Source organism: Xiphophorus couchianus, chromosome 7 (genome assembly GCF_001444195.1).
Source record: "Xiphophorus couchianus chromosome 7, X_couchianus-1.0, whole genome shotgun sequence".
Taxonomy (NCBI): domain Eukaryota; kingdom Metazoa; phylum Chordata; class Actinopteri; order Cyprinodontiformes; family Poeciliidae; genus Xiphophorus; species Xiphophorus couchianus.
In genome coordinates, this window is record NC_040234.1 from 21,246,079 (window position 1) to 21,266,358 (window position 20,280).

The following is a 20,280-nucleotide window of genomic DNA, read 5'->3' on the forward strand; positions in this document are numbered from 1 at the left end:
TTTTCCCCTGTGTGTAATACTCTGTAACTCACTTGAAATCAAAACACACATCTTAATACATTTTATGTAATACTATCTTTAATATCTTTTCAATCTTGACCTGTTTATAACATGGAATGAAAGAATTTCAGCCATGTACCGGTATATCCAGATCCACCAAATCAGTTATTTTAACCCAGAGAAACAAGATAAAACTGGGTTGCAGCACAAACAACCCATTGACAGATGTTTTTCTTTACAATATTCTGCTTTTATCTTAAAATTATTTCTTTAATTAAATCTTTCCATTCTTGACTCAGAGCAACAGAGTATCTGTTAAATCTGTTAAACAATGAAAATGTGATCTCTTGCTATGTGGTAAATTATTGGTGATAATTTATACATATATAATCTAACGTTTGGTTGTAAATGATTCATTGTAAGATAAAATGTCCACATCCATTTATTTTTTAATGGATTGACCTTTTTTTCAAATTTCTAAATGACAGGGATTATAGGGAATGAATGACAATAAAAATAAAGAAAAACAGGAAACCAATGAAATAATCAACATGCTGAATTTCAAAATGCATCTTTGGTATTTATTTAATTAATTTAGACCAAATCTTTTTAACTTTCTTGGGAGCTGAAGGACAGCAAATGGTAAAAACATGGCGCTATTTGTCGCTGCTTACTCAACTAAAATATTTTATTAATGGTTTAATTTGTTGTATGTTTAAATATAGAAACTTGTCAAAACTGTTTGAACCCTTCCTATACTTCCATGTGACAGAATGATGAAAAACATGTAATTATCACTTTCAAAAATGATCCATCTCCTTTAGCTCACATCCTTTCCTTTGTCTTTTTTACTCCACATTTTCATCAGATTAAAAGTCTAAAATTCACAAATAGTTATCTACCATTCATTGCATTTTTCAGACCTGCCCAAGTCAGTGAATGCATTAGTTATAGCGCCTCTGTCATTTGGTGGAATACTTCCTGTTTCCAGTTCCATGCCTCCAGATTGAATAGCAATTTAAATGCAGCTCCATTCACATTTATTTGAAATCTCATTAACTTGATATAAAGACCCAAAGAGATGGGTTGTAAATAGAATATCATGACCATGTGGATGAGGAAGGAAATTTATTCATGATTAGCCTCTTTTTTTTCCACTTCCATTCCCAGCATAGACCTTATGTCTGTTAAGTGTCAGTAGTCATTTTCAGGGTGAAGCCCACTATCTCCTCTAAATACACTCTATTTAAATTGACTCAAGAGGTTGTTCACAGACAGTGAAAAATAGGATGTGGTAAGAAAAGTGAAAATGAATGGCATTGCCTTCTCACTGACAGCCGTTCTGTCAAGTGTGGTGGGAGAACAGCTTCTGTATAAATTCAGATATAATTGGCAAATTAAAGGGATATTCTGTAAGAGTCAGCACAGACAGATTTATTTGGGAAATGTTTTGGTTTCTTGTGTGAATATTCTCACATGACCTATTTTTCAAGGTTTTTGGTGCATGTTTGAATAAAAAAATCAAAAAGCAGGCTGTTTGGAGTAACATAAAGATTCTTTTGACAGATAGTTTGTATGAGTTTTTCATCACACTAGTGAGGCTCTTCAGCTTTTCTTTAGGCTGTTTTGTTTGTTTGTAGTGGCTGGACATCATAATTATTATAGAGTAGAGAAATGTGCTTTATTCACTGCAGCACTGCAGTGCCTTGTGAAAGTATTCACAGCTCTTGTAACTTTCTGCGTTTTATCGCATTACAATCACTAAATTTAATTTGTTTTATTGGATTTTTATCTGACTAAAGAACACAACAATCATCCATTTATTTAAACTTTGTTATATTTTAACAATTCACAACAAATGCCATCTTGAGGCACTTCACAAAAGTTTTACTCAAAAGCTGAGCTGGTTATACTTGCATATTAAACCTTCCTAATTACAGCATGCATATTGAAAGATAGAGTGGTAAATAAATAAATAAATAATCCAAATGACTTAAGAAATTATACTTTTAGTACGAGACATGTAAAAATGCAATTTGTTTTTACAAAATTACACTGTTAAAATATTACACATTTTTAATACGTCACGCTTCCAAATATTGAATCAAAATTAACAGCCGTCTCGTTCACATCGGCACTTTTCTCTTCACAGCGAGGGACTGTTGTTTACAGCACAGGCAATTCCCAGTAAGCATCATAGTGTTGAACTGGCGCATTACATATGTCACGGCCAACAATTAATGACTGAGTACGAGAGGCTGGATTTTACCTGACAAGAGAAAAGGGGATAAATAAATATAAACAGCACATTTTTTCTGATTTGTGCTCATAAAACTATGAGACAAAATGTGAAATAAAACATTTTTGGGCATGAAACCTTTGTAAGGCATTGCACTTGCAGTGAGCGCACAACTTTCAACTATTTATATAAAAATAAATGGTTCGAAATATGAAAAGCAAACAATAGATTTTTTGCATATAATTAAATAAAAAAGCAGCATTAAACATAGCATAGTCATTGGTCAACATAGCCTAACAAAATGTAATCTTTTTTAAAATTGTTGTTTGGGTTTACAGATTATGAAAAAGAGAGGAAAAAGCTAACAAATAAATCGGCAGTTAATCTGTGAAACTTTTTATGATGTTGTAGCCTTGAAGCTTTATTTTCCTCTTTTAGTTTATGTAATCATGAGGTTCTCAGTCTTTTAATCTGTTTCTCTCCACAGTAGAGTGTGCATCACATACTCTCTGGAACCCTGCTGCCCTAACAAAGAGCACCAATAAATAAATAATTGCCAGAGTTTGGTGAGATTAAGTTTCTCATCGACATGTTTCACACAAAGGCTGTCCTCGCTACTCTAAATCATCTGAGGAACAGAGCTGCGTCTAAGTGTGTGTGTTTACAACATTGTCAGTGAGCTGTGATGTACAGTATAAACTTTGGCTTCACAAATCTAGAAGTTCGACACACACACATTTGTTACAACGCTTGCCAAGGGCTGTCAGATAAAGCGTATGGAGTGTGTGGGCCTAATGAGAGTCTGGCCAGGAGTCAGGAGCTTTATGAAGTCCCGGAGGTAAAGAGCGGAGCTGGGTGACACCGCTATAATCTATAACCCAATGACACTTATGAGTGGCTGCTAAACTTTCTGACTGGAGCAGCAGATACAGTAAATCTTTCCTTAAGAGAGAGTGAGGAGAAAAGACTCAATTTATTTATGGTTGTTTGTTTTAAACTGTGTTTCATGCTTTTGAATGATACCTTATTTTAGCTAATTGAAAAGCTTCTCTGCTTTTACTGTAATGCATTTCATAAAGACAGATTGGTGGGTCTTTTAATGATATCAGGCCAACTGAAAACCATCTCAGTGGGATGATAAATTCGTTGGTTTTCACATTTTGTCATGTAAAACCTCAAATGTCTATGTATTATTGAAAATCTATTTGATAGACCAGGACAATGTAGTCCAGAATTTTAATGTGGGATCAAAAAACATTGTACAATTTACTGTAATTCTTTTTACTTCTGAAAAATGTGTATTTGTATCCAGAATGTTCTAGTCTTTGACCCCTAAATGAAATTCAGGGAACCTGATTGCCCTTAGAAGTCGGATAATTGGCAAGTATCCTGTGTGTAATTTAATTTTTGAGTAAATCCAGCTGTTCTTTGAAAACCTCAAAGATTTGTTAGTTAACAATAGTGAATACAACATTATCATGAAGACCAAGGAACAGAGAACACAGATCAGGAATAAAGATGTGGACAACTTTAAAACAGATTTATATTACAAAACAATACCCCACGCTTTGAATATCTGACAAAACACCGTCAGAGAATAGAGTGCAAATGCAATAACCAAGTCATGGCTGTTCGCCTAAACTAACAGACAACAATTAATCAGAGAAACATCCGAGAAGCACATGGGGAGCTGGAAAGATCCACAGCTCAGGTGTGTGAATCTGTTGAAAAAACAACTATTAGTACACTACAGTTTGAGCTAAACATGTAGACTTTATAGAAAAGGGGCAAGAAAACCAACATTCAAAGAAAGCCATCAAAAGACCTGATTAGACTTCTCCAAAAGAGGTTAGGAAACAAAAACAAAAGAAGATGGCTGCATTGTGCTGTAGGAAAGCTTTTCTTCACCAGGGTCTATTAGTAACTGCAACAAAATGAAGCAGTTCAAAGTCTGAGATGGGAACGACTGCATGATATGCGTTCTAAATATATTTTTTTGTAAAAACAAAAATAGTAAAAACAATGTATCGTTCTCTTTCTACTTCAAAATAATACAATAATTTGTTATTGCTTATCACAACAATTCCCACAAAATAACTTGATGTTAGTTGTTGTAAAGAGACACCCTTCAATATATGAAAGGATGAATTTTAGACAATGTTTTCTTTAATTTTCAAAAGAAATAACTACAAAACCAAAATATCTTTTTCTTTTGTTTTTAATTTAAAAATACATATTTGTTCTAGTTTTTTTTTTTTTTTTACATTAATCAAAGAAAGTTGACAGATAATTTTTTATTTATTTATTTTTTCATGTTCACACATTTTACATAGTGTCAAGAAGCAGTGACCACTAACCCAAAAGCACCACTTCTTATGGGGTCTTATGGGCCCCGTAAGGAGAAGTCGTCCTTACAATGTATCGATGCAAGGCCACACATGCATACACACACTCGATGCAAGGCCACACATGCACACACACACTCGATGCAAGGCCACTCACACTCACGAGCGTCTACGCTGTACCATATACTGTACTTATCTCATGGTCAGCATTGGATTTCATAACAGCTGGTAAGCTGGACATAACTTCCCTCTTCTGATTATAGCTGCAGAAATTGTGCTGAATGCACTTACTGTTTCTCCACTGGACCTCACAATTGTATCCATACACAGTCATACAACAGAGCAAATACAATTATGAGGCTTATAGGGTGAAATCTAATCACTTTCTGCAGAGTTTGATGACAAGGTAAAGTAGAGTCCAGACTCGAGATCGTATTACTTATTATACTGATGGAACCGAACCTAAACTGCATCAGCTATGATAGCTTGTCTGTTTCTTCACAAGGTCAACCTGCTGCAGGAAAACCACAATAAATGAATTAGTCAGATGAGCTTCTTTTTTTTTTTCAAAGCTTCTTCTTGTAGTTGGTTATAAAGTTACCCTGGAGGTATTTGATCAGTAAGTGAAAGCACTGCAAAACGCAACATTGCTGAGTGAAAATTTATTCTTATAGCGTATAAAAAGCAAAACTTACTTTTTTATTACATGCTGCATGCAATAAATTACATTGGACATTATTTATTGCAATTAATGTGGTTTAGCCAAGGACTGCAGTATAAAAGTGTGTGTGCATGCCGGTGAGGCTCAGTGTGTTTGCCCCCTCATTACAGGGAGGATTAACCATCAGGAAGGCTCACAGTTTTCTCTGAGCCCTTGGAGGGGTAAAACAAGGAAACATCCTCAGAGACATGTTTTATTCACCCACGTCTCAGTTAATTTTCACCTCTCTTCTGTCCTGACGTGCACGCGTCAGCTCTGCCTTGGCTTGCCCTCCCACTGTTTACCTCTCATTGTGGAACGCATGAATCAATACGCGACACAAAGGAACAGAAAAGGATGCTATTGAGTTTGCGGTAATGGCACACTGATGGAAGTCAAAATGGTTTGTTTACAACCATAAGCTGCAAAAATATTCACAACTGGAGGGCAAAGTCTGACAAGGACTGTTTATTGGTTTGTACAGAACTATTGAGCAGAAAAGCACGGTGAGGTCTCATTATTATTAGGTATGAGCTCCCTCTGCTGGCTTAATGTATTTCATAAGGTGGGAGTTTTGGGAAATATTAATTCTATGATTGGTTTCCTCTGCTGTCATGAGGTATTCATCAGTGGGTTGGGACTTTTAATTTGAACTGGGACATTTATTTGTCTTTCTTTTTCTTTCCTAGTCTAAGGGGATCATCTTTTAAATTCTAATCTCTTGTAGTAAGGTCTCAGGGGAGAAACCAAGGCAGACAATTTGAACATGCTACTTTCTCTATTTGCTGGCTCAGATTGACTGTATGATTGCAGGTTCTATTCACAGCTGCAGCTGCTGATGGAAAACAGTTATTATTGCTGCTTAGTTTGAAAATAGTTTTGGAGAAAAATGCAGAGAAAATCATTTTATTTGAACTCAAGCTAGTAAGAGTGACTGTGAACAGTGCTGAAATTGAGCTCAATCAGATAACGAAAGAGGAACCTCAATGTCAATGTGAAAATCAACAAAAGTGGGGGTTTTGTCACAGATTTGATACGATTATGATATAGTGCACTTTGCATTTTGTTGATCTCCTTTTTCTTTGATTCTCCTTTGTAATTGTTTTATTCATCCCAATGTTTCCTTCCACCGGTTATCATCAGGGTTTCTTTGTTCCTTTTTCTCACATAGTATTTACTAGTTTCTCCTCAGTTGCCCCAGCTTGGTTCCCTCACAACTGACACATCAGTTAATTCGATTCACCTGATTATTGTCCCATTAATTGCCCTCCTTTGTATTTTTATTTTTGTGTTCTTTTATTTGTTGTAGGAGTTTCCCGTTTCCTGTGTGCCTTGGAGCTTTTCTCCCTATTGATTTATTTTCCTTTGTTTCATGCTGCACACTTTTCCTCATTTATCTTTCGTTATTAAATCACTCCCAGTATAGTAATGTCTACCTCCTGCGTGTGTGGTGGTCCTTCTGAAAGATCACAAATGACAACTGTATCTGGCATAACATCTTAGATCAGTGGAATATGAAATATTATGCATAAAACAGTGTGAAAAGCAAGGACTGGAACATTAGTTGTGAGTTAACACATCTAGAGCTTGTTTGTGGTTTGATTTATAGCGCTCCCATTCATAATGATCCAGCCATCTGTCAAATAAGCTAAAGACATCCCTGACATAATCACTGTAGTAACAATTTACACATGCTTAGCAAAGTATCTCTATTGTTTTTATAAATAAATGCAACAAAATTGGAATGCAGTAAAACAATTTTTTATATTCCTCATTGAGCTGCATTAGTCAGTGAAGGCCTGCACCAGGTTTTAATAACATGCTCTAAAATGACCATATCTTTTTTATTGATTTTATATTGTTAGAAGAAGCCATATTATTGTCAGACAGGTCTACTTTGTTACCTCCCCAGGCGACAGTGGTGATGCTTCTGCCTCTGTAAATACAAAAAAGCTGATCTATTTGATGAAGAAGAAAGAAGACATATTTTTAAAACAGCAATGTAAAGTTTTTTTTTATACTGGATGTAATATTTAGACATTGCATACCTTCCTGAGAAAAAAGAAAATGTCAAAAATATTCAAAATCTTCAAAGATGCAGCTTTTAAGGTGGAAAATAGACATTGAAGACTTAATTTGAAATATTTCTTTAGCATTGGTATAAATATAATCAGAGATTTAGGTTAAAGGATAACTCGTCAGTTCATTAAATGGCTTACATTTCTACAAAATTGATATAGAAATAGATTATTTTACCATATTCTCTCTTTCTTCCAGACTTCTCACAATGTTGTTTTCCTTGATCGTTTGCAGCCGAAATGCAAGTGGTGCAAAAACTAACCTTTTGGTATTCCTTATTGTCACACACTACACCTTTACTCCTCTGATTAGTTTTGTCTTTTTCTTTTTTGTCTTTCACATTTCACCTAGGATATACGTATGTCTATATGCATGCTGCATAAATGCTTACATTTCACCTCAACAAATTATCATGACCAATATTTGCTTTCATGACTGTGTTCACACATGGTTACTGGTCTGTATTGTCCTGTGATGGACCAGTCCAGGGTATTCCACGCTAGCGATTGGAACCAAGGCAATGCAAAATAAGCAGATATGGATGGATGGATATCTCATAACATCACCCTCAGGTGGCTGCATCCCTACCTGTATATTTAGCTATTTTTAACTAATTTAATTGTACTGTCCCACAATTTTTTTTCTCCCTTGTTTTAATTTCAATTTTCTAACTTGCAGGTCTATAATTTAACCTACATAGATGTATTCAATTCTTCTGGGGCTTGAGCTGCTACTGGAGCTCCCATACTGGCTTTGCATTTCTTTTGTGATCTATCTCTTTCTCAGGGCTGGATATGTCTGTCTTTAGCTTTTGATGGTCTGATAAAACAGTCAGGAACAGTCAGTAAAATTATGTCAGTTCTCCATAACCACAGCTGGTGTTACTCAACAAAGGGATACTTTGATCCATCGCTGACATTTGGAGAAGAACCTTTGGACCCACGTTGTGACCAACTGTCGAGATGAAAGGAATCTGTACAGTAAACAGTCAAAAACAATGTAACCCTTTCTGTAGTCAGCAGATCTGGAGATGTTCCTATGTTTCCAGTGTTTACATCATTGTTTATTCACACATTTTTGATGAGTCCAATTAGTGACATGGGCAGAGGTAAGAACAACTGATGTGTTTTCAATATTGCACAAGTACAAAACCATAAGTTGCATGGACTTTAAATAAAATATGAGAAACAAAACTGTTACTGGAGCAATAAAATAATTTATTTCAGAATAGTCACAATGACTGAATTGAATAAATTGAACTAAAAATAAAATCCACTTTTTTATGACCCATGGTGCTTTGACTTATGAAACACAAAGCGGTGGAAAACAATTAGAGGTGAAAAACAAAGGTGGAAAACAATCAAGAACAACATCTCTTGCAACTTAAATGCCTACCTGGACTCGTCTTTCAGTCATGTATCTGCAATATTATTGAAGTTAAATCTATAAATTATAAATATATTGTATATGCTGAAAGCACAGATGTATTTGAATATTGTTAAGTAACAGTTTTTATTTGTATGTTGATTATATTGTGTGGTATGAAGAGACTGAGATGCCATATATTGATGAGGTGATCATAATAGGATATTTCTGCATGCCACTGATGGTGATAGAAAAACAATTTTCCAGTAACAGAAAGTTGTTTCTCCACTGTTAGTGCAGATGCAGCAAACCGGCAGCACATGCAAAAACATGACTGACAGTGCTGAGACCTTTTTCCTGACTCTGAATGGTTGTTTCTCACTGGGAGTGGTGCATTCTTTCTGATGTCAGTAGGACCACAGGGAGGAGACAGAGGAGCTTAAATGTTTCACAGACTATCCGTCTCGTGTTATACTGTCACTACATAGTGACAGTTTTAACAAATATGTGAAAAACACATTTTTTTAAGGTCCCTACTGGAGTTTACTTTTTCTTTTCTCTAATGTATTTCTTATATTACTTTACAAACATGTGAAAAGCATTTGGTCACTTTAAAATGCTTGCTTGCAGTAATTCATAAAACCTGAGATTTTATATTTACTTCTTTGATTGTTTGAAATGTTTGATATTTTTTCATCCTGCACTTTTTCTTTTCTGAGAGTCCATACTGGTGTCCATTTGCAGTTGAGTGTTAAGTGACAACCAATTTCAAGCTAGTAGTTATCTTATTGAACACTGGATGGCATTGTTGCTGTTTAGGAAATTTGGAATTTGCAGCAGCACTTCATTTTACTTTACAATCTCAAGGGAAAGTGTTCATATATGCATTACATGTATTTTGTTCTGGTTTACATAGTAAAAATTGAATATCTGATGCATTCATGTTTTGGTCTCATGTTGTGATTGCAATCCTGGAAAAACCTGATGTACAACACAGAGAAGCTGCTTCGTCGAAAGAGTTTTCTTGCTATAGGCGGAAGTCATCACACGCCTCACCTTTCATCTGTCACACCATGTTCATCTGCTGAACCAAAAAAAAAAGTAAAGAAGCGAATAAAAAAGCTATAAAAACACTTCAATAGAAGCTTTGGACCTGAGCTGAATTTGTGAAAGTCTCAGAAAGGTCAATAAACTGATTTTAAAATCTATAATCCTCTATTTGTTTCAATGTTTGTGAGACAGAATCATAAGAAACTAAACATTCATAGAGGAGCAGACGTCTTCAGCAATCTGCTACCGGTTAACTGTTCTGTTTATACTGTTCTTCTTCTCCCAACATATCCTGCCGCTATCTGAGAAAAGTGGTCCAACTGGATTTTCCAGGCTGGCTCTCACTCACACACCCAGCTGCACCTGTATTTTGCCGTGAACACCGGACGCCGTTGGCCGCTGAGTCACAAAGGAACACCATCGTCATCTCTGGGTAGAGGATGGTTCACCAGGGAGCCAGAGCGATGAAGAATGCATTACTCAGCACTTGATCTCCCATTACTTTGCTGAAGTTGTGAATTAACAGTCTTAGCTGAATCCAAGAAAATGGTAAGAGATAAGTCAGTCAGTACTTCTGGGTGTTTTGATACTATGTATGAGTTAAATGTAAAATTCCCAGAATTAATGGCTTCTTTCCCCGAGGCCACTACTCGCTTTTTCACTCACTGATATAATAAAACACATCTTAGTATGCTGACTGGAGTCTTATTTTAAAAAATTACAGATTTCATGCAGATTTAAAATATATATTATACAGAAAGGAAAAACTTTGAAAAATGATGTATTACATTTAATTTAAAGGGCCGGTGACTACTAAATTTAGCAACATTCAAAGGTTTTTGTCATGCCTAAAATATTTGTATTCTGCTCACATAAAACTGCATAAATCAATACAAAATATAATTAAGGATAATTAGGACTTGAAATACAGTACATGTTCTAATGTATTTTTTTAAATCAATACATTGCCAAAAATAAAATGTATGCAAAATATAATTTTTTTCTGAAAATAAAATTCTCCTCATTATGAGAAAATGTTTCTTCATGCCTCACAAAATGAAAAGTGAATCTTGCAAAGTGCATGTTTTGAAAAAACAATTCTATCCCCATTAGGATTCTTATGGCAGAGGGGAAAAACAGTGCTTTACTTTTCAGGAAGAAGGGCTGGAATATTACTTTTGCTGATCCAGCAGTGTCAGTAGCCTCCTCTTGTTTGTGACCTCTGTCAGATGACAGTGAAGGTCTCCAATAAGCAACAATGTTGGTGAGTAGAACTCACTGAACTGTCTCTTCCAATCGCAGTCGCTTCACCTCCTCCTGAAAGAAACAAGTACCTTCCCACAGCAATTCCTGCCCTCCTCTTTAATTGTTTTCTGTGCTCTGCTGCGTCTCTACTCACCATTGCTCTTTTTTAGCAGCAGCAACAACTTCGACACCTTTACCTTCCTTTTAATGTCACTTGTGTTGCTGACTTCCAAGTTAGCCATGAGTGTTTGAAATAAAACCCTATTTGGAACGAACTCTCAGGCACAAAAGGCACTTGTTTCACATGCAGCATCTCCAGGGAGGACAACAGCAGCAGCACAGCTGTCGAATCGGGTTCTTCTTTTTATATCTTGCAGCAGCCTTGAACTTCTCATTAGTTACAGCTATGTAATCTTGTGTTCGCTCAACATTAGTTTGGATGTGTTCAATGTCAGCCCCTTGTTCCTCTACAAGCATGAAGATGTCCATGAAGAGGTCTCTTAGTTCTTTCATATTGTTCTCCAGGCTCAAGAGTTCCTGGGTGTGGAGGAAGATAACATAAATATTATAACAGACATAAAAAGGGACATTAGTTAGGTAATGGAGATCATAATGTACAAACTCTTAAAGTGACCTTGTCTCAGACTTTGATTTCTTTTTTGTTTTACATTTTTAAAGATTATTTGACAAGTTTTGTCCTCCTCTGACTCCTTTACCTTGGATTAAGAGCACAACATTAAAAATCAGCCAGAACATGAATAGTCTGTGCTGAATCTTCTGGATGTTTGCTGTAGTGCATCAAATATGTAGTGCACTCCCCATTGTGCATAATGAAGTGCGTGATTTTTTTGAACACCTGCCACAAAAGGCTACCATTATTGCGCAAGACCACTTATTCAATGTATACAGAAAAATCTCTCAACCGTTTTCTGTTGTGCTGCTGATAAAATTAGAAAAATACTAATAGTAATAGTGTTCTTGCTTCCATGGTGAAAGTAAAACTGATGGCAGAAATGCAGAAACCTTCCCCATTTATAGGAACATTTCTAGAATTGTTATGAAACATCCTACTGCAGTGTTGTGATAGGTCTGCCAAAAAAGACATAAGGAAAAACCTAAGAGAGCTTTAGGCTCATTCTTCCCTTCACTCTGAATTAAGAATTTCCAAATTTCAGAAAATCCACTGACATTTAAAAGTTGTACCCAGGTAACAGTAGCACTATGCCAACATAATTTCACTCAAGTTAAAAGTAGTTGTAGAAAATGCTCAAAAATGAGAAAAAAACGTTGTGTTTTATGACGATATAATCTACCAGAAAAAATATATATGTGCAAAGACTGTTATTATAAAGATTAAAATGAAAATAAATAACAATTGCACTACAAGAGAAAAAACACATTTCCAAACCATTTTTTTAAATTCAAGACTAATGTAATTAATTCTTGCAGAAGACAATGTGAAGTACTTCCAGTGACAATATTTAGTATTTTCTGTAACTTTTTGAACAACAATAGCACAATAAGAAGCAGATAGAAAATAATTTTAAAATACGTAGTAAAGATTGTAGGTTTGTCTCTGTATCTCATGCATCTTCTATTAATATATATTTGTTCTTAATTCATGAGATTAATCTCAGTGGGTGGAATATCCAGAAATTGTACTCAAGTAAAAGTTGCGATACTTCATAATATCAATCTGGTAAAAGCATGAAGTATGGTAGAGTAAAACTACTCCTAAAAGTACATTTCTTTTCCCAAAAAGTCAGTAAATGTAACTAAATGTAATAAGTTTCTAGTTACTGCTGGTCTTAATCAAATGTGAAGAGGGCCTGATTAAAAAAGATTTGTGTTTCTTTTGATAAATTTTATTTGATATTGACATAGACAGGTTTGTCAAGAAGTTTAATGTTAAAATAAGATTTGTTTTATCAAAATCTTTGCATTCAGCTATTTAGGGAATATAATTTTTTAAAGAAACATTTTCCAAGACTTCGTGACCCTTTTGGTTTTTTGCTCTCACCCTGTGTCGCTGTTCGATCTCAGACAGTTGTGACCGTGTGATTCTGACATCATTTAGCAAGTTCTCGTTGAACACCTCCCAATTTCCTGTGGCGACCATCTCATTCACCTCCTCCTCTGTTACATTCTTTTCCAATATCTCCAGCTGCCGCATAATGAAGTGCTTACAACGATCCTGCTTGGTCAGCAGACCTTCATTATACTGGCGCATCACCTGGAAGTAATTATAGCAAAAGAGAAAATGAGAAAGGAGGGCAGGGGTTGAAGAATGAGAGGGTATTTCACCCCCATCTTTTTTAGCATATACATAATTTATGTTTGATTTTTTGAGCATCATCACACTATGCATTTACTGTGCATCTGGAGATGTTGTTGTAGAAAGACATAAAATAAGTAATTATATATGCCTCAGTTCTATCAGTGCTGTTTTTAGTCTCCTAAATGAGAATGTTTATTATAATATAGATATTTTTATAGAGAGAAAAAAAGATTTCTTATTGCCATCTTCAATCTTTCCATTTTTCAATGTGTTTTATGCATTTATGAAGCATATCTTCTGTTCATGTGAATTTGTGCAGCTTTAGAATAGAGGTAGAGAAAACAAAGTTGTTTCAAGTGTCAAATGCAAAGAGAAAGCTGTCCTTTCCGACCTGCTGAAATCTGCGATGCAGAGCTGCATGCTGGGAGCGTTGTATTCTCACTGCGACAGCATTCGTTCCCAGCTGGTCTTCAGTTCTTTGGGCTTGTTTTGAAAGGGTGTCTAAACGGCGGTGGAGGCTTTCGGTCTGCAGCTTGATGTCTCGTGTTATGCTGCTCTCTTTCTTCATCACGCTAAAGCGACGCATGGATGCCACCAGGGTCTTCTGCTGCTGACAGAACTTCAGGACCTAGAGCAGTAGATGTAACATTAGTATGAGCCACAATCTCAAGTCAGTTCTCCGTGTTAAATATGAGTTAGCAAATACGTCATTTTATAATTTACAAAAAAGCTAATGAACAAGAAGAATATCAATAGCAAAATGAGTTTTTATGAAAAGTATCGAAACTTTTTAGTCTTTTTCACCTATCAAAATAGTTGGTGATTATGTTACAACCACAAACCTTCTCTTTATTAAATGTTGTGTGAGAGAGGAACACAAAGCAGCACATAATTTGGATTTTGAAGGAGGATTAGAAATACTTTTCTAAAGCTTTTATTAATAAGTAAGAAAGTATAGTATATTTGTATTCACTCCCCTTAATCTAATGCTCTTTAAAAAAGCAGTGCAACCAACTTCTTTAATAAGTAATAATATCACTTGTCTGTTGTCAGCCTGGCCATTGCTTTTCCACGCAGTTTTATCTTCATCTCCTTTCAGTTCTCAATCTTGGATTTTTCTGGTAAAATTTCAACCATGCAAATAAGCGAACAGAAAACGTGTAAAAGATTACGTCCATTTTCTCCACAGTTTAAGAATTTTAGTTTGCCTTAATAAGATGGCACCTTGGCAATGGTAGTTCAGGAAATGAGTGAAGCCATTCGCTCCATGTTGAACACACTTTCAAATATTGAGTCATTATGGACCTATTCCGCTCAGAGTCATTTCCAGTAAGATTCATCAAGCAGGAACATTACATATGTCATGCAAAACTTTAGCAATAGGGTAAAATTAGATCTGATCTTGTAAATCAGCAGAGTCCACACCTCAAGCAAGCAATTGTTTCAAACCTTCTGTACAAAGCAAAGCACAGAAGAATTGGCTGCTTTTTACCAGACTAGTGAGTAGTTTAATCTCATTATAAATACAACTCCGTGACAGCCTGAGAGGTTCATTACAGAATATTACTTAATAAACAGCATCCCTAAAAACCAAGAAACACATTAATAGAGGAGAAAGCTTCAGCAGGTTTAGGCTACAAAACAATATTTCAAGTCCAAATATTTCAATATTTGGACATCTAAATGATTCAATCAATTCTGTAGAAAAAGCGTGCGACAACTCGAAGCATACTGTTTGGAGTTTGCCACAAATTTTGTAGCAGAAAAAGTAAACTTGTGGCTAAAGACAAACTTGAGACAGTTACAAAGTGAACATATTGTTCTATGTGCAAAACAGTATTCATGGTGGAAAAACAGCACTATATATAACCCTGAACATTCCATCCCCAGATTAAAACTCGATGGTGGCAGTGGTGATGTAGAGTGTTTTCTTTAGCAGGGACATAGAGATTATGGATTAAGCTAGGCAAGTGGCAATCCTGGAAGAAAACCAAATAGAAGACAAGGCTGGAGTGGAGGTCCAACACTGCAATAACACAAAATCTTTTGTTTTGTTTAGCTTCTAGTTCAATTATTTTATTACCCTTGAATTTAAAAAAATCTCACTCGCAAGTAACTGATAAAAATATTGATATATTGATAAAATATTGATAAAATATTGATAAAAATTACTAGTTTCTACTGGCAGATTATTTCACTTAAAATACAGAAAAATTGTCTTGTTTCAAGAGAAAATGTCTGCGACCGAAACTAGTAGTTTTTATCAATATACAAGAATTAGTTACTTCAAACAAACTCCTCTATGCTGATGAAAAGTTACTTTTAACCCTTTCATGCATACTGGTCACTACAGTGGACAGCTATCTAAAAGCCATTTTCTTGTGCTTCCTGTAGATTTTTATGTTATAAATGCACACAGACCACTGAAGTGGACACTAATGCATCATAAAAGATACCATCAACTACTGGCCATCAGCTGCAAATGCAAAAAATTATTTTTGTTAAATTCAATATGGCCGACAGACAAAGAAGCATGAGAACCGACCCGGTCCCTCCTTCTACTGTAGACGACTCTTGCAAGTAAAAAAAATATTGTGACATCAGATAAAGGAACAATACTACTGATGTATTTTTCAAATAACAACTTTGTATTTGCACAAAATTACAATTGATCACATTAAGCACTTTGAAATGTCCGGAAATGTCTTTCCGGTAAGCACTTTGAAATGTCTTGCTGCTGAAATGTGCTATACAAATAAAATTTGATTGATTGATTGATTGATTGATTGATAAAAAATATATATTTTTACAAAAAAATTTTCCTACCTTTTTTTATGCCTTAAGAATTTTTTTTTTTTAATGGAAAAACAATTCTGACACAAAGGATCATAATTCATGCATGAAAGGGTTAAGTTAGTGTCGTATTTAAGTGTATTGAGATTTTTGCACAAGAAACTCGATAAAACACTTGGTAAGATTTTGTGTTTTCGCAGTTGAAATGTCCAGTACAGTTAAAGACAAAGTTACAATGGAGTGGTTTAGAACAAAGCATATTCATGTGTCATAATAACCGAATAGTCAAATCCCAGACCTGAATTCATTTTAGAATCTGTGGCAATACTTAAAAATGTATCCTTACAGACGCCCTACAACCCGTCAGACTATGCTTGAGCTGTTGTGCTAGGAAATAATTGGCAATTCCATCTGTACATGTGCAAAGCTGGTACAGTCATAATGCTTTCACCTCCAGAAGAAATGTGTGGAAACTCGATGCACTATTCACAAGGTATGAATACTTTAGCTTGTCATTTTTTTCCCACCTAACCTCTGTTTCAAGTGTTGAGATGTCATCTCTGATTTGCTGAGCCTCGGAGAGGAAATTCTGAATGACTGGTTCCTCCTCAAACACCACGGCCTGCTGCGTAATGGTCCCAGCTTCCACAGATTCATCATCATCACCCTCCTCTGAGAAAGGATTGGTAGGGTCGGCAGTTGGCCCTGACGACTCCTGAGCTGTCTGATGCAGCTCCTCCAATCGATCTCTCATTGTGGAAATCCCCTCTCTTCAAAACTAAGATGTTTTTGAAGATACTGAAATCGGCAGTGCTGATGAAAAGAAAGAACAAACTTGTGAGGTTCATCATGACAGACACCTGTCTATGTCTCGTAACAACTGGAAGAAATAAATTGAAAAGTTCTTGAAAATTTCAGCCACCACTGATATAAAACTTTTATATATTTAGGTGGTTTATAGTTACGGATCCAGGCCTTCACCAAAATTGTTGCTTCCCAAGTTCCTTTCAAACAATTTTTAAAATATGTCACTAATTTAAAATGCTTATCAATGTTGTACTCATATTCTTCTTTAAGAAAACATAATTGTGTGATTGCTGGAAGCCAGAGTTGTATTGACTTGATAAGAGGTCTAAAAGGCTTGTGTTTCACAAGAGACTTCAGCACATTAATCAATACAATTAACATAAGGTTGCACGCTTGAGAAAATGCTTATCTCAATTTATTGAAATGTATCGCTACCTAGATAAGATAAGATGGTTAAGTAAATGGATACAAAAGTAGTTTGTTAATAAGTATGAAATGCAAGAAATTAATTACGTGCACAAGAAACAGCAAGACACAGAGGCAAATCACATTTTAAGTTTAAATACTTGATTGTAAAAATAAAAGTAAAAAATTTTCATCCAAAATTATATGGTGGATAATAAATTACTTTGATAAAAGTTGCCATTAAAATTAAATGTTAAGTAAAGGATTGATGGTTTGCACACCACTTTTATAAGCTTCAGTTTTGATGAGGTGCTCCAGTCAGGTCCCACTGGGTGGAGACCCAGAGGAAGATCTGGGACACGCTGGAGGGACTCTGTCTCCCAGCTGGTCTGGGAACGCCTTGGGATTCCCCCTTAAGGAGCTGACCCAAGAGGCAGGGGAGAGGGAAGTCTGCTGCCCCCAACACCCGACCTCAGACGGAAGATAATGGATGTAGAGGTGGAAGGTGCATGATGAAGGAAAGAAGGCTAAGTTTATCTACTTGTTTATCTGCACCATCAGTCCGACTGACTGCAGTAGATTTACCCATGAGAACTGAGTCATTTGACTTTATCAGCAAAGCCAACAAAAACCAGGGAGGAACTTTACTTCAGTTTTCTTTCTAAAAAAATAAAAAGTGCCCCTAAAATGAAGTGTATAATATTTAACAAAAAAATTATATAAAAAAATATTTGTACCCACATAAACTAAACTATCAATATTACTATATTACAAGTAAAATAAATACATAGAGTAACTCTAACTCCAGCAGTTGTGTGTATTTTAATATGCTTATTCTGGCAGTTCTAAAGCAGGATGCGGTAGAGAAAGAAAGCATGCAACACAGAATCTAATTTGTTCTAAGTCATGCTTGACAACTATTTTTCTTGCATTAAAACAGCATGCCAAACATTCTGAACTGCCTTAGTACCACACAGATTTGTACCTTAGAGGTCAGGGCGGAATCTTTGGTGAGCATGTGATTGTGTTGTGGGAACAGAGGGTTTGGATATTGGGAAATGAAGCATAGCTAATCACAGACTAACCTATTTCTCTGTAGATTCTAAAAGCACAACTTTGTGTGTACATGTTTCAACAAATATAAAAGACTTATACCTCAGAAATAAGTATCCTCTGAGCTGAACTCCTCATTTTGCCCTCTATTTTCCTCCCTACCTGTTCGACACAGAGGAGCTGATTAAAAAATTGCTGGAAGGATTTAGGAGCACATTCTGCAGTGTTTAGCCTAAAAACCCGAAAGAAAGTGGAACATGGTTCAAGGAGTTCAACTTCTCTCTCTCTTTTTTCTCCCTCTCTCTTTGTTCCATAAAAAAGCAAATAGTTTTTTCCTTCCATACATCTGCTCCTTTGTCTATGTTTCTGACGGAAGCCATTTGTTGATATTCTCCTATTTCCATGCTGGTATTGTCAGAGAACTCTCCAAATGTGCGTTGTTCATTTGTTCATTGTCTTTGTAGTTCAACACATTATGTCATATTCTTGTTTCGGTACTCCAAACTCCCAAGAAAGCAGTTGAGCTTTTGTTGCAAATATGTTCTTTAACTGAATACTCCAAGTAGAAAATTCCAAATAATAGAGAGAAACCAACACAAATACATAACATCCATAGGTGTGAGCATACCTATATATTATACCGATTTTAAATAATAATTTCTGAGATAACAGTTAAATGGAAGTTAAAATTCATGAATATAAGTTGAATTCTGAAATGTATACTTTACCTCAGTGTTTCATCAGGGATTTTCTGGTGAAGAGCCCTACTTAGACATTCAATGGAATCAGTTATTGTAACTCCATGATCTCCTGTTGATCCTTATAAGTTGCAAGTAAATAACTTTAACACTTAGCAACAGTTATACCAAAAGCTGTTTCACAGAAAAGTTGCACTCAAAGCTCCAAGAGTTTTGAGGAAGTCTGATGAAGCCAGTTTCAAGCACCACCCCCTCTCCAGAAAGGAAAAAAAAATAAACCTCGCAGATGGCCAATAAGGAGACAGCAGTCTAAAGACCTGTTTACTTACGCAAAGAAATGAGAGGTGACGCATTAAGTAAATGAGGAGGCAGGGATGGCATAGTGAGCACAGTGAATTCATAAACCCTACCCCAAGGCTAATTCTTGAAGAGGAAAATGGAGCAGAGCAAATAGAAGTGTATTGTGTACACAGCTAAAGCCAAACAATAGGAATTGCGGTTAGGGTGTCATCCTTAGTATTAGGTTTCTGATATGCTGAGTTAATTTTACGTGAAGTGGTTGAATTCCCAGCTTAAAACTCTGTTGATCTAAGAGTATTAGACCCCAGTATATCTGCTAAGCATTTTTGATAAATTTCTGCTGACAGGTCCCATATATCCAGGAATGCTTTCAACACAGACAGGGAGTGTTTCACTCAGAACAATGCAGTAAAGTGGTTTGCTCTTTCCTACTCTGTGAAAATTATTTTTTCAAAATTTATTAGAAAAATGGAGCACATACAAAGAGGTTTCTATAGCAATTTTACTTGAAACAACTTACGGTAATTAGATTTTGAAGAGCTTTTGTTGAAAATAAGGATATAAAAATACTAACGCAGATGGTGTAAAATGTTAAACTTATTTTATCATTTTATCTTTGTCTGGTTGTTCTCAAACAACTAAAGATGTCTGTACCTGCTTCAGCAATTTGTGCAAAGTAACCCAAGAGATTTATACAACATAATTTTCCATTCCTAAGTGAGTGTCATACTCATTGTGTGCATGACATGAGTACCATACTGATACTCATGAAAAACTAACTCTTCTGTATATATAACAAAAATAACTGAAAAACCAAGTTAACTGCAGTTCTTTGGCAAATAAATATTGTTCCCTAATTAGCTTCTGGTGTCACAGTATTGTCCTAATGTCTAATTCTCGTTTCGTCTCTTTATGTCTTTGTC

The 20,280-nt window shown here is 35.5% G+C and overlaps 1 protein-coding gene and 1 long non-coding RNA gene across 2 annotated transcripts in view; one reads left to right on the forward strand and one right to left on the reverse strand.

The window, feature by feature from the left end:
* Nucleotides 1-10,011, forward strand: part of LOC114147856 (uncharacterized) — a 26,271-nt gene extending 16,260 nt beyond the window's left edge. Inside the window, exons 2-4 of the long non-coding RNA XR_003596146.1 lie at nt 5,731-5,736; nt 9,762-9,767; nt 9,999-10,011. This is a non-coding gene — a long non-coding RNA (uncharacterized LOC114147856). The remainder of the gene's footprint in view (nt 1-5,730; nt 5,737-9,761; nt 9,768-9,998) is intronic.
* A 544-nt stretch (nt 10,012-10,555) lies between these two features.
* stx19 (syntaxin 19) lies at nt 10,556-19,277 on the reverse strand. Its single transcript, XM_028022543.1, has 5 exons — nt 19,088-19,277; nt 16,627-16,907; nt 13,693-13,929; nt 13,044-13,256; nt 10,556-11,560 (listed from the first exon to the last, which is right to left on the reverse strand). Exons 2-5 carry the CDS (start codon nt 16,846-16,848, stop codon nt 11,324-11,326), a joined length of 909 nt encoding a protein of 302 aa, XP_027878344.1. The 5' UTR covers nt 16,849-16,907; nt 19,088-19,277; the 3' UTR covers nt 10,556-11,323.
* Nucleotides 19,278-20,280: the final 1,003 nt, after the last annotated feature.

Bases quoted from the DNA above. Each gene is read 5' to 3' on its own strand.
- stx19 (XM_028022543.1), bottom strand. From the start codon at position 16,848: ATGAGAGATCGATTGGAGGAGCTGCATCAGACAGCTCAGGAGTCGTCA. The intron at 13,257-13,692 runs GTCGGAAAGGAC...AATTACTTCCAG, and splicing joins TGCATCGCAGATTTCAGCAG to GTGATGCGCCAGTATAATGA. The intron at 11,561-13,043 runs GTGAGAGCAAAA...CTCCACACCCAG, and splicing joins AGATCGAACAGCGACACAGG to GAACTCTTGAGCCTGGAGAA.